The sequence below is a fragment of the Chanodichthys erythropterus genome, chromosome 14, assembly GCF_024489055.1.
Source record: "Chanodichthys erythropterus isolate Z2021 chromosome 14, ASM2448905v1, whole genome shotgun sequence".
Taxonomy (NCBI): domain Eukaryota; kingdom Metazoa; phylum Chordata; class Actinopteri; order Cypriniformes; family Xenocyprididae; genus Chanodichthys; species Chanodichthys erythropterus.
The window spans coordinates 21,852,921-21,866,072 of NC_090234.1; the positions used below are offsets into that span (position 1 = coordinate 21,852,921).

The following is a 13,152-nucleotide window of genomic DNA, read 5'->3' on the forward strand; positions in this document are numbered from 1 at the left end:
TATTCCGAGGGGAGATTTGTTAATTTGGGCTTATGTAACACTGCAGCTTGCTGCCATTATGGGAAAAATAAATGAAAAGGTCAAATGATAGTAAATTCAACCCAAAAGGAACCTCTTAACACAGTTCGGACAACACCCTTTATCCACTGAACGCATTGTACATAAAAAGACACAACGTGGAACGATTTTCCCCTGATCAGGTCCCATGTTTATCAACCAATCGGATTAAATCATTCAAGTACAGAATGAGATGTTTCCAGATATTAAAGATTCAAAACTCAAGTAGTGCAGTTTTAACCTTTCTTGTAAAGCAATTTGAAATAATAGAGTTAAACATATAAAGCAAGCACCTTTATTTGTTTGAACAGATACATAGATTTATATCGTACACTTTTTTGCTATTTTGTGTTCTTATACATGTACTAACCGTGGTTAAAAAAAGGCAACTGTTAATGGAAACAATGGCAAGTATACAATACAATTAGCAAACATATCAAAATCAGTTTTTACAACATTTTTAGCAACCAATTCTTTCTATTGGTCTGCCATAGTGCAAACTGTGTGGTTTGAAGACAGAGTGTTAGCGTGATATTAACATTCATTCTTACAGTTCCGACGTCTCTGTCTCGAACGCATTTCAACGTGTAGACCGCATTCACAGCGCCTCTGCTTCAAGTCCTTCTCTCCCCTAATGCCGATCTCAATAATACTTCAAGTGTGTAGGCCTGTTCGACAGATGAGTAGTGGACAAAAGCTATGATTAACAATTCGATCTGTGTGTTTATTGCAGTGTATGTGGAAGTTGGCGTCAGATAACTGTATTCAAGCTCTGTTCAATGTTCGAGAGTCCCTCTCTGTTTCTCTTGGATACTCTTCTTAAACAAGCTCACCGGTTACAGCTGTTACAGCAAAGATCTAAATGATTGTATTTCGGAGTGGTTGCATAATACGATTTTTGTATGTTGTCTGCGTATCCTAATGAGAGTATTCTGACAAGGTGAAAACATGAAATAAAGCAGAGAATGTCGTCCATTTAAATAGTGTCCACTCCCAAGTCCAGCCAGTAGACATTCCTTTAGTATATCCTTGTGACATTGAACTCCTGTGGCAGAGATATTGATTTAGAGGAAAATGACAAAAAACATAGTCAAATGAAGCAGTGCCCAGAGAGTGAGTGAGCGTCCTTCTATTGCACAGTGTCTTGCGGAAAGCACTGATAATGGATGGTGGGTGGTGTGATCAGATGTCCGGGTCTTTGAGACGGATCAAGTCCTGTCTGGGCACTGGTTCACGAGCAGCCACAGCGGTCTACTACCATTGAGGGGATCTTGCCGTAGATAATCTGCTCTTTGCCATTGAAGTAAAGCATGTTGATGGGAGACATCTTGGTGGGGGTGCAGCAGGGCCCGGCGGTGCCTCGCGGATTGGCCTTGTTCACCAGATGGGTGTGGGGATACTTCTGCAGGTGCATGTAGTCGCATTCTCCCGAACAGTAATTCGCCTTATAGCGTTTCGGAGCAATAATCCAGTCCCAGCCGAAGTCCTCGAAGTCCACAGTGAGAGGGTATCTGCAGCATCGAGACTCTGAGGAATTCTCATCGCAGTCCAGTCCAGAGTCCCTCCGGATTCGCTTTGGGCCCTCTGAGATTTTCACCTCCATAAAGGGGAGCTGTGAGAGAAAGAACCCAAAGAACCAGCGCTTCAGTTTACTCTTGGTACTTTCATATCTATGGCTAACTCTCATCTGACGTCGAGATTGCTTTGTCCAAGCATTAACGAATGCTACAGCTAGCCAATACAGATATGATTAGGAAAGGGAATGAATTTAACGATTCTGGTTCCGATTCCACTTAACAATTCCTGTTCCTTAATAGTGCCATTAAGGATTCTTCTGGTAAAAAAAAAAATAATAATAATTCAATTCATATTGCATTTACTGCCCCCAGCAAATCATGGGATCATTTTAGATTTCAGAAGAATCAATATACAGAAATACAGGCAATACAATTTTTGCTTTTTTAATGACTGTTCTCACACTTTGCATTATATTTATGTTAAAAATACTAAAACATTCTTTTTATAATGTACCGCTGATTACAACACAAGTTGTCATGTGAGCAACCACTAACTACTCTGATTTGAGTTTCAGGAGCCTTAACATGATTTTTTTTCAGTTTGTTTCGAGTCAGATATGGCGAAAGTAACTTGCGATTCTTTGAGTCAGTTTAATTCTGTAACCGTTTCGATTGATTCTTAAGTGTTTTTCACGAAAAAGAACCGGCCAATAAGAGTCATTCGTTCGGGAATCGGACTGTACTAAGGTGATGAATGCTGTTGATTCATTACAAGAACTAGGTCAAAAGAATCGTTAGTTCTAAAACCGAATTACAGTGGTCGCGCTGTTCGCTTTTGATTCACTCAAAAGAACCGGATTGAAAGAATCATTCGTTCAGGTATCGGGTCCCGAATGTTTCGAGCTCTAAATTCTGATGTGGTGTTGCGCGCTCCGAAACATGCAAGTAATAAAAATGTGCACACATTCTTGGGAGATTACTGATTTAAAACAAAATGTTGTTTAACTAGACCGTACAATTTCTTGATATTGTCGATTTCTGCTGGCAGAGCTCTGTCTAAAAGCGGTTGTATTGTGTAAAAAACGCACATTTGGTAGCAAAACAGCTCAACTCACCAGTCCATCCTCTCCAGCCTCAGCTGAGGTGACGGCCAAGTCGTTTCCCTTCGCGTCATACGCGTTTATCTCGATGCCCCAGTTGGTCTCCGGTTGTCTTAACCACACCGAGAGCACCTGCTTTACGTCTATACTCTGCCAAGACGTGACTCCTGCGTTCACATCGATCTTCAGGGATCGTATTCGTATGTGTCTTCCTCCGTCCGTAACGGGCATCAGTCGTGATATCTGTAAGAAGACGGTGGTCGCTTCTTCAGCCGGTCTCAGATGAACCCAGAGCTGCGCTCTTACGATCCGGTTCGCTTGGATTTTCGGACTGAAGGAGAAAAAACAACACTTCGGTTTCCGATCTACTTGAACGATGGGGTCAGCTGAAAAACAAAGAAGAGAAAGTAAATTATACGGGATCTACTGGTTTTATTAGCCTATTAAAGAGGTCCGTGAAATGACGCACTGATATAAATGAAAAGAGACAAAATGTAAAATGTAACTTTTAAAGAAATAACGTTGACTACGCCCACAAAACCAAATACATTACAGACATAAAGGAGACATTTATATGTAAAATTTTGATCGACAATATAGCCTTTGTAGTTTGTATACATGTAGTTATTTAAAAGGAAAAAAATGAAAAAGACATGCAAATCATATACATACGGCACTGCAGAAGCCATTAAAAACGAATGGATCGGCTACAGATATAGTGTCTATATTTAGACACTACATATAAAAGGCGTTACACATAATAGGCTACACATTTTAACCTACAGACTGGCTAAGATACGAACCGATTTACAGTTTATAGCCTATCACGTGTAGTAAAGGTGAAAACATTTTCTTCTGACCGACGCTGGTGCGCTTTTGCCGCGCTTCCATGTTCAGCGTGCGTAAAATTGCTTTAGCAAGGCTGAGAAAAGAGGGGCACAAAGCCTCAAAAAACAGGAATCGGCTTTATACATCGTAACTGTGCATTTTATGCCCAATAGCTGCCTTGTGGGTGCAACTGGCTTGGGCACAAAGACTGCGTAAAGGGTCTCTCCAAGTAGACATATTCTTTGTCCATTGTTAAGAGGATACATTTACATGAATGAATCTTTGAAATAGATGATCCTTACGCTCTGTGGCCATGGTCATGATGGTCTCTGTGGTGGCATGTTCATCATCCTCTTCCACAGCTCCATCCTTACTGTCATCCCCCAGAACATCGTACTGATCCAGAAGTTGTTGCAAAGGCGGTGCTTTGGGTAACAGCTGTTTGACCACGTCCCGGCTGATGTTTGGAGCCTGTTTGAGTCGGAGTTTGCTAAGAATTTGGGACTTGATGGCATGCAGTCTCATCAGCTTGCTGTGTTGTCTAAACTCACATGTGGAACACTGCTCGCTTTCCTCCGTGGCTGTGGAAGGCTGCTGGTGCGCCGTTATATCTCCATTACCCACTGGACCACATGCAATTAATACACTTAGAGAAATTAAAACCTGCGTAAAATGCATGTTCCAAGGCGTGCTAGAGGATGTTTGCTATGTTTGATCTGATTTGCTATGGAAATGAACCTCACCACGCACCGGACAAGTAGATGTCATGCTTAAATTCGGCAAGGCTTTTTATACTGCAACTTTGGCCACTCTATTGTGTCGTAAGATTCAATGATTGGCTGAGCTGGCAACAATAAACCTAATGGACAGAGCTGGACTTCTTTCGCAGTTCTTAAAGAGGTATGACACCTCTTAGAGGACTCGTGGAGGAACCAGTTGAACTTGAATGCAAATTATGCACATGTATATGAAAAATGCGCACATTTATTATAATATTTCACAGCCAGCGTACTCCCCGTGTGTCTGTGGTCAAAAGCAACTGACTCATAACGTGAAGGCTACATGTGATATTTATGTATATAAAATAATAAGCAACAGAATATTTGTTTTAATAATAAAAACAGTACATTGCAATATAAGGCACCTTGATACTTGACAACATGAGCAGCATGTTTGATATATTGTAGGTGATTGGTAGCCCTAACATGTGAATTATATATGTGAATAACTTGCTAAGATGACATTATGTTCTCAAACACTGCCTTTGTGACATTTAGTTTCCCCCTTTCTTTATTTTTCTTGTGGTATTTGAAAAAGAGGCATTTGGATCATATTCACGTAGTATCTGTCAATGCAATGCAGTTTAACTACGTATGTAATTCTTAACAGTAACATGCATATTGAATAATCACAATTCATTTTGTTTGCTTAACACGCTCCCTCATAGTTGCAGCTTCTTTAGTTGTTTAGATCCTTGAGTAAGATACATGGCGCCATCTTGTGGAACGACTTGTGTAAAACGCGTCCTGAATTCTTCACAGTGCGAGTCGTTAGTAAAATGATACATAGAAACAGAGATAGTTAATACGCAAACATAATGAACACAAATATAAACCATTTTTCTACAACTTCTAATTTATTTCAGGAAACATCAACGTGTTGGATCATTAATTAAAAATTCTGATGATCGCTAAGACTGTTGTTCATGAAAACCCATTTCCCATACATTACACAGTTTCTCCTTCTCACATAATAAAATATTTTAAACTCAAATCAATATTTTATGTCCATTTATTTATTAGGCAAGTAGTCGTATAATTAACGGGATAATGTGCGGTCATCCGGTCATTATTGCAAAATAACTCTTTCGCTTGTGCTTGGCGTCTGATCACCCTGCGATAATGAGACGATCGATGACAGGGCATTATCCCTTACGTAATATCACTTAATATCGCAATATATTTTCGTTTGTGAAAGTAAGATAACTGAAACGGAAGCGCTGAGAAAGCTTTACTGATTAAGTTCTAATGGATTTATATATATATACACACACACACACACACATACATATATACATATATATATATATATATATATATATATATATATATATATATATATATATTTTTTTTTTTTTTTTTTATTTTATATTATGCTATTATAATGCATAACATAATATAAAATGATTTAACTTGGAATTATTGTTTATGTAACAACTTCTTTGTTGGACAAAAGCTCACAATTCACTAGTTTGATGAAACATTCACTGAAGGTACTGAATCATGTATGTATCATTGTAGACTATGACAAAAATATATTATACCAAATGCGTTTATCTTCTCATATTTCACTAGTTTCTGGTGGTTCTCGACTACATTATACATCTCTAGATGGGTCCTCCTAGCATGAAAAAGTTTGGGAAGCAGTATTTGTCTATCTATAGTAGGGAAAACACTCATTCCACTAGGTGGCGACATTGCATTTAAAAAGACAATGAGGCGCAACCTGTGTCTGCGTGTTGCAGTAACCTATTTTTACCCAGTTTACAAACAAATGTTTAGGCAAGGATAGCATGAACTAAATGTGTACGTGAAAGAATTTCCCAGCTGCAAATTCTGCGTGTCTGAATGAACAGGGAGTAATTCATTAACAAACACGGATTAATGCGCTGTCCTGTCACTGGAATGAATGTGAAACGTTATCATCATCATTATATGTGGACTCCGGACGCACATGCTGAATTCTGACCCGACTTATCCTACAAGAGCAAGTTCATCAACATGCTTTCTCATTCTCCTGTGGAGTAACCGAGACTGGTGACGAGGAAGGCGCTTCTGCCTGTTATTAGTGTGGATTTATCGCAGTTTTCCTTTTAAATAACGCATTTCGATGTGGATTAAACGATTTCTTCGATTTTTATATCCATAACATTGACGCTTGCAGCCTGCGGTCCGGAGGGGTATGTACCCACACTGATTATATCACTGGAATGTGCACTTTTAACATTAGATTACTAAAACGGATCATCGTGCATTTTTAAAAATCCGAAATCTCATTTTGAGTTGACCTTGAAGCTTTCTTGACCGACAAAAAACGACAAAACTGGAATTTTAATCTCGTTCACCCTGGCTATAACACTGCAAGCAGGATATAATCCATCATGATGTTATTAAACTGTTGATCAGTTCAGAATTGCAGACAGTGATTGTCGGTTGTCCTTGGCTGATATGCATATGATGTATACAACCGGTTTGAGTAACGAAAATAACTACCGAGAGTAATATTATTATTATTATTATATTTACGGACGACTAAAAGAGCTTGTAGATTTAGAATACACACTATTTCTCACAGAATGCGATTTATATTTAAATGAGACATTATCGATGTTGGTATCTGTGTAATAGCAGCAAATGGATTGAAGCACCGGCTTTCGTTGTGAGGAGAAGTCTGTTAGCTGTCCTCAGGAGCAGCGTTTCATGAGGCAGGCACGAGATAAATGGCTAACTGTTATAGACGTCCGAATCGTGAACGAATCGTTCTTTTGAGTCGGATCATTTGAATGATTAGGTTGATCCCGTTCTCAAAATCAGTCTGAACGATGCGTTCGAAAATCGAACTGAATCGGTCCACAGGTTTTCAAGTCAATAGGATCCTTTTAATGTGAAGCAAATGAACCGGTGTCGCTGATTTAGCAGATTTAGATTTATAAAACGTTATCGTGTTTCATGTACATACAAATTGTTCTAGGTTTTAAATTATTTCATGAGCTGAATGAACTGGGCTAAATACGCTTATAAATAGAAAATCCACATGATTGAACTGAAACGCTATCAGAGCACTTGACATTATTAGGTGTTCGCGTAAAAAGAACCCCTGAATCTTTTTAAATGACTCTTCTTTGGTTTATAAGAAAAAAAAGATTAAGTGGATTCGCGGAAATTAGTCAGACTTGCCATCATTAATAAATAGCATATCTAGTCATGCTATTTAAATACCATATTTAAGCACTTGCAGTTATATATTTTACTTTATACTGCCTCTTGAGGATATCCTCATTCCTGCGAAAATCAAGTCATCACAGTGTCATAGACAAGGTTGCCAAGACACTGAAAAAAGTCATCATGAAAATATATATAGCCAGGCAAAGACAAGCAATAACTCACTGAAAACTTGCGTCTTCTTCACACAGGGCAAGTGTGAGAACGCTATACATCATGGCTGACCATCTGGAGTGTCTCAACTACACTTTGTACAGAAATACCTACATCCTAGATTCTTACCCATACAAAACCCTATAAACTGCCAACCAAGGGAATATAACCTCTGTATCACGCCATTTTTGCATCTTTTCCCCTCACTGCTTTCAAATCAATGCTACATTATTTGTATCATGGGATGCATGAAATCCAAGCACCGCGACCCTACTCAGAATTCCAGCTCATCGGAGAAAGTGGATGGCAAGTCAGGAAAGCAAGGAGATAAAGCTGCTCTAGTTTTCTCAGAGATCGGCTCCATGGAAGACTCAGTAGGGGTCAATCCGGTACTGCTGGATTATGCCCAGAGACTCTCAGAGGAAATTGTGGCCCGGGCAGTACAACAATGGGCAGAGGTGGACAGCCGGTATAGTGACATCCCCTACATTGAATGTGATGTGCCATAAGTTTTTAACTGTGTGTATTAAGATTGGATTGGACTGGCTCACTCCTCTCCTGTATGTACTGTAAAGGAAAGCTTTCAGATCGACAAATGAAGGCCAGTGGAGAATCATGTGATTTTGGGAAGATGTTCTTTGGCTCTCTGAAATTCTCTTTATAGGATTCACATGAAATATTCAGCCATTTTTTTGTGTGTTTTTTTTTAAGAAATGGCCATGGAGCTGTTATATTACAAGACTGCATCTTTTTATGTCTCTTGTTTACCCTCAAAGCCCAGTTGTTTAATTGGAGAGTCCCTGAAATTGTGCAAAGGCCACAATCATCCCAACCATGTTAATTATAGACTTCATCTTTTTGCCTTTAGTATTTCATGTTTATGTGGCTCAGCACATCAGACAGTACCTAATTTCTATTTTCCATCCATCCGTAAATCCATCCATCCATCCATCGGTGTGGTCACATTGGCTTTCTGCTAAATTTTATAGGGGGAAAAAGGTTCATTGTCTGTTGCCACTTCAATCCAAGTCACTTTCAAATCAAGCAGCTTTCTGTTGGTCAACATAGTAAATTTGACTGATCAACTTGTACCTGTAGCGAAATCTACATGGGGAAATCTTTGGGCCTCAGGTGAAATTCTCAATCACCTATTTAAATGACTGGATTTTTGCCATGGATTTCGCTGAACACACATTTACACATGTACAGAGCATCTGCTCAGGGGTCACAGTTTCTCTTTAAGGGGCCAGTAAAATCCCTTTTAGGGATCAATAAGTGTACATTACTTCACCGCTAACCTTTTTTTGACATGACAGTTGTCACCTGTAATTCCTGGAACAAAATTACAGTGGTCACTATGGCCAGACATTATTTATCAATGACACATTCTTAGATTTAGAGATGTTTAAAGATGTTAATCAACCTGTATCCTCATGATGATGGCATGAGAGAATACATTAAAGGGGAAAGATTACATCCATCCATCCATCCCAAAATTTGTGTATCAAGCCATTATATAATTTTGTTAATAGAAGTTTTCTTCTGTGCAGATCAAATATGCAATTCTTAAAGTTTTAAAAAGAAACTGGAAATTACATATTGCTAAGACTGCCAAACCCCTTACTAAGAGAAAGAAAAAATTCAGACTGGGGACCAAACACGCCAATGTCCTTAATGATCGTTAATACAAGCACAATTACTCTTCTGGTAGTGTTTTAACAGCTGCTCACCAATGCTTTTTATTGATGGATATATTGGCACTTCTGGATCTTGTGCCATGCTGTCAGGTAGCCAGAATCCCTTTAATGATTTCCAGATCAATAGAGTGCAACAGTTGGGTTCTGGAAGTAAAATTCACATTAGTTTTCTCCATAGAGATCGATTTGTAACGATAAATGTATAAAGCTTTTAAAATCTACCTGAGCTCTGAGGTGGTTAAGTGATGATTTATGCTTCTTCACAAGTCGGTGTGATTTCAACTACATTAAAAAAAAACCTTAAATTCAGACGGAAGGATCTACTTAGGTTACCATGAAAACCTGTTCTGAAGGAACTCAGCAGTGACCACCCTCTCCAATCAAGCTTTGTGAATCCTGTAATCAAATAAATCTCTCAAAGAACGAATATTTTTGTATATGTCAGAATATGTTGTGATTAACTTTAAATTTAAGCTCATAGTTTTGTACCTTTGCCTTGTTTTTCAGATTGTCAAACACTTTTTTGTGCTTCAAATAGAAGGTTGTTGGAGCTGACAGTTTGGTTCATGGCTTTAAACTCTTTACTGAGGAACTTTTTCAAATCCCTACGGAGAAAATGAATGGGAAAATTACTTCCGGAACCAAGGCCACTGAAGAAGTGGGTAGTCACTGTTATGGACTGTTTTAAAGAGCAAGGACTGCACTTTGACCAATTTACTTTTGCATAGAAAGTCATAAATGCAGAGTGAAATCTTAAGATATGAAAGAAGGAATTAAAGTGGTATATTTTGTGAGGCCTTTCAGCACATTACTGAATGTGCTCATAGTAGAACTTCAGTATATGTCAGTATCTCAAAGTACAATCAGTACAAGATTCATGGTGTTCATTACTCTCTCATCATCTTCCTTAATTATAATAGACCAAATAGAACAAGGTTATATTTGGTTTAGGATAAACTAACAAAAGTGTGCGATCATGTATCACAGAAAAATATGCTTCAAATAAATGAATTACATAAATAAAATACACTGCAGTCAGACTACATTTGTACCAGCTTGTACTGTCAAGCTGATTTCTCCTGAGATCTCCATCTTATAAATGTTTGATGAGGTGCTGATGATTCTAACCAAAATGGTTGTCTTTCATATTTCAGTGTATATTTCAGACAGAATTGTTTTACCTGTAAACTGTGCAATCTTAGTTCTGTAACCTAAAGAAAAGGGAAAAAAACACTGCTACGCCAATAAATAAAACCATGGCCTTCCTTGATACCTTAGCTGTTACCTTCTTTCAGTTTCTTCCGTTTCATATTTATCACAAAACTTGGTAACACGACAGAACTACTTTAAAAAATGGCTTTTATCATATGGTTGTTCAGTCCCTCCTTCAGTCCAAGTCTGGGAATTTTCTCCATTCTCCATAGGAATTTTATTGTTGTTTTAGCATCCACCAGGTGAAAATCGTAAGTCTGATTGTTTTGAAAGGAATAGCAAACCTCTCCACAAAATGTCTGTGAACACAAATGGTGTGCCTAACTTTACTACTTAGGGTTAGGGCAGAACTCTATCCCTGAGTATTTTCTAATTAGCTCAATGAATGCAGAAATTCAGATATTTTTTTACACTGTTGGTTTTATTGAGAGGTGCTGTGGGCATGTTAATTGTATGGCATGTTTAGAATCTTTTTATGTTTTTTTTTTGCACAAATATAGGTCACACACCTTTTATGAACATCCACAGATATATGAACAAAGCAGAGGAGATCGAATCATTTGAATTCAAGGCATCACAGTTGTCTCGACATCATTCAGATTTATTCTGTCAGATTTGATACGTCTATAGTCTAGGCCAGTAGAACTGCTTGTGCAGTAAACAGTGTGGTTAATGGTAGTCATACTGCATGCACCACATGACAATACTTTAATCCCGCCAAACTGAATCGTGGCCAGGGTATGTGTTAAGGTTGTCAAGGTTAATCATGGATTACAGAATGTGCAAAAATAATTGTCTGCCATTCTTTTCCACAGGGTTTACACAGTAAAGGATTACACAGTATGGAGGAAAATGACACCTCTAAGAATTAAGTAAGCAAGATATGATTCCCAGCACCTCACACTGACAAGTCTGCTGTAAATTCATATTGTCATATAGTTCACCCAAAATGGAAATGCTGTTATTATTTACTCACCATGTCATTTCAAACATGTATGCTGGTATTTTGTCTGTGGAACACAAAATTAGAATAGTTGTAGAACCTTATTCTAGTTCACTTTATATAATAACCTGCATGGAAACTGTAAGATTAAAAGCATGACTGAAATGGGGTTGTGTAAATAATTACGTAATTTACATTTTTGGGTGAACTTTTCCTTTAAAATATGAATAGGGTGCTCTCAATTGTTAGCTTATTTTAAACGCCATTTCTCAGTGGAGAAAAGAAAACTCCCCAAACCTCTGAATTTCCTCAAGAAACCAGCATTTTTCATTTCAACACAAGGATCAGCAGATCTCTGCAGAAGTCTCAGAGGAGCGTTTGCTTTAGCTGTAAGCAGCAGAATTATTTTTGCATTTGTCAGTTCTGCTGACAGATATAACAATGCAAATTTCTTTGATAAATTTCAGAGGTTTATAAAAGCAACTTGCAGGATTTTTGATGAGAGTTTCTATAGTTTGAGATCTCTTTCACCCAGGGAGCTGAAGCATTCTTCTACAGCCTGCTCTGAGACCTCGGTCAGGGTAGAAGGTTTCCACTTCGGACTCTGGTCTTTATCGATTAGAACTGTGAGTAGAGAGGAAAACAAATCTGTTAGTTATGCATTGACCTTATTCTGGGGTTGTAAATTAGTCAGGTGAGGTGAGTGGAGGTGGCCATGAATGTCATACAAGTAAAAGCACTTTAATTTTATTATTATCATTAACAGACATTATTAGATTATATAATGCTATAATTTTTTCATATGAATTCATTCAGAAATTTCAATTCAGTTCCTGAATTTAAATTGAATTGAGGAAGCAAACAGGATGTGGAAGTGTAATTTGAATTAACATTTTTAAAATGTAATGAAATTTTAAAAAACAAACAAAAAATTATCTTGTGTTTTTTTAAATAACAAAAATATGAATTACAGATAAACATGCTATCGTGGACACATGGGGTATTTCCAGAAAGGAATTAGATGAATGACTGAAATTCCATTTATAGAAATATGTGACATAAATATGCGTTACATTTAGTAAATTACAAAACTTTAATATTATCGATTACTGTGGAAGAACAGAATGATTTGGTCCAAAATCCTGTGGGTGTGGCCAATTTAAATTTCAAACAATGACTTAAAAGGGAGTCAATTCTTAAATTAATTTTGGTCTAACCCTTTAACACCAACTTTTGATTTGGTACACCAACAAATTTACTAATATGTGAATTTCCTCAGAAAATGTGCATCTCACCTGCTCTGACTCCCTCATAAAAATCGTGGCCTCTCTGCAAAGCAAGAGTAAAAACTCATGACATGAATAACACAAATACTTCCCCTAAACTAATAAGCGGCATACTGCAAAAAAAGCACCAAATTAGCTTTAGCTGATTTGATTTAGGTAACGAAATGAAAAAGCATTGCATTTACATAAAATTGCATAACATACCATACAGGCCTGACTGAGTCTATACTCCATCACCAGCACCTCCTGCAAACTCATTCTTGCTCCTTCCTGAATCTGCCTGAAAGTTAACTTCAGAGAGGTTGGTGACATTTTGGCCAGAATCTGTAAAATTCAAAAACCCATATTTCATTAATGA

At 37.8% G+C, this 13,152-nt stretch overlaps 3 protein-coding genes across 4 annotated transcripts in view; 1 reads left to right on the forward strand and 2 right to left on the reverse strand.

Moving 5' to 3' along the window:
* Positions 1-354: 354 nt before the first annotated feature.
* mstnb (myostatin b) lies at positions 355-4,245 on the reverse strand. Its single transcript, XM_067408621.1, has 3 exons — positions 3,805-4,245; positions 2,690-3,060; positions 355-1,669 (listed from the first exon to the last, which is right to left on the reverse strand). Exons 1-3 carry the CDS (start codon positions 4,178-4,180, stop codon positions 1,289-1,291), a joined length of 1,128 nt encoding a protein of 375 aa, XP_067264722.1. The 5' UTR covers positions 4,181-4,245; the 3' UTR covers positions 355-1,288.
* Positions 4,246-5,902: 1,657 nt separating this feature from the next.
* Positions 5,903-10,620, forward strand: LOC137035390 (small membrane A-kinase anchor protein). Of its 2 annotated transcripts, XR_010897073.1 has the most exons (3): positions 5,903-6,461; positions 7,695-9,751; positions 9,861-10,620. XR_010897073.1 is itself a non-coding variant. In XM_067408622.1 (2 exons), the coding sequence occupies exon 2, from the start codon at positions 7,896-7,898 to the stop codon at positions 8,163-8,165; it is 270 nt and encodes an 89-aa protein (XP_067264723.1). In that variant the 5' UTR covers positions 5,903-6,461; positions 7,695-7,895; the 3' UTR covers positions 8,166-10,620. The 2 variants fall into 2 exon arrangements, 1 of the variants encoding a protein (XP_067264723.1); XM_067408622.1 differs by having other exon boundaries at positions 7,695-10,620.
* A 360-nt stretch (positions 10,621-10,980) lies between these two features.
* hibch (3-hydroxyisobutyryl-CoA hydrolase) overlaps positions 10,981-13,152 on the reverse strand; it is a 34,436-nt gene continuing 32,264 nt past the window's right edge. The window contains exons 12-14 of the mRNA XM_067408620.1: positions 12,999-13,118; positions 12,804-12,837; positions 10,981-12,132 (exon numbers count right to left, since the gene is read on the reverse strand). Coding sequence (XP_067264721.1) covers positions 12,017-12,132; positions 12,804-12,837; positions 12,999-13,118 — 270 coding nt within the window. The 3' untranslated portion in view covers positions 10,981-12,016. The remainder of the gene's footprint in view (positions 12,133-12,803; positions 12,838-12,998; positions 13,119-13,152) is intronic.

Bases quoted from the DNA above. Each gene is read 5' to 3' on its own strand.
- LOC137035390 (XM_067408622.1), top strand. From the start codon at position 7,896: ATGGGATGCATGAAATCCAAGCACCGCGACCCTACTCAGAATTCCAGC.
- mstnb (XM_067408621.1), bottom strand. From the start codon at position 4,180: ATGCATTTTACGCAGGTTTTAATTTCTCTAAGTGTATTAATTGCATGT. The intron at 3,061-3,804 runs GTAAGGATCATC...TTTGTTTTTCAG, and splicing joins CATGACCATGGCCACAGAGC to CTGACCCCATCGTTCAAGTA. The intron at 1,670-2,689 runs GTGAGTTGAGCT...TTTCTCTCACAG, and splicing joins AGGCTGGAGAGGATGGACTG to CTCCCCTTTATGGAGGTGAA.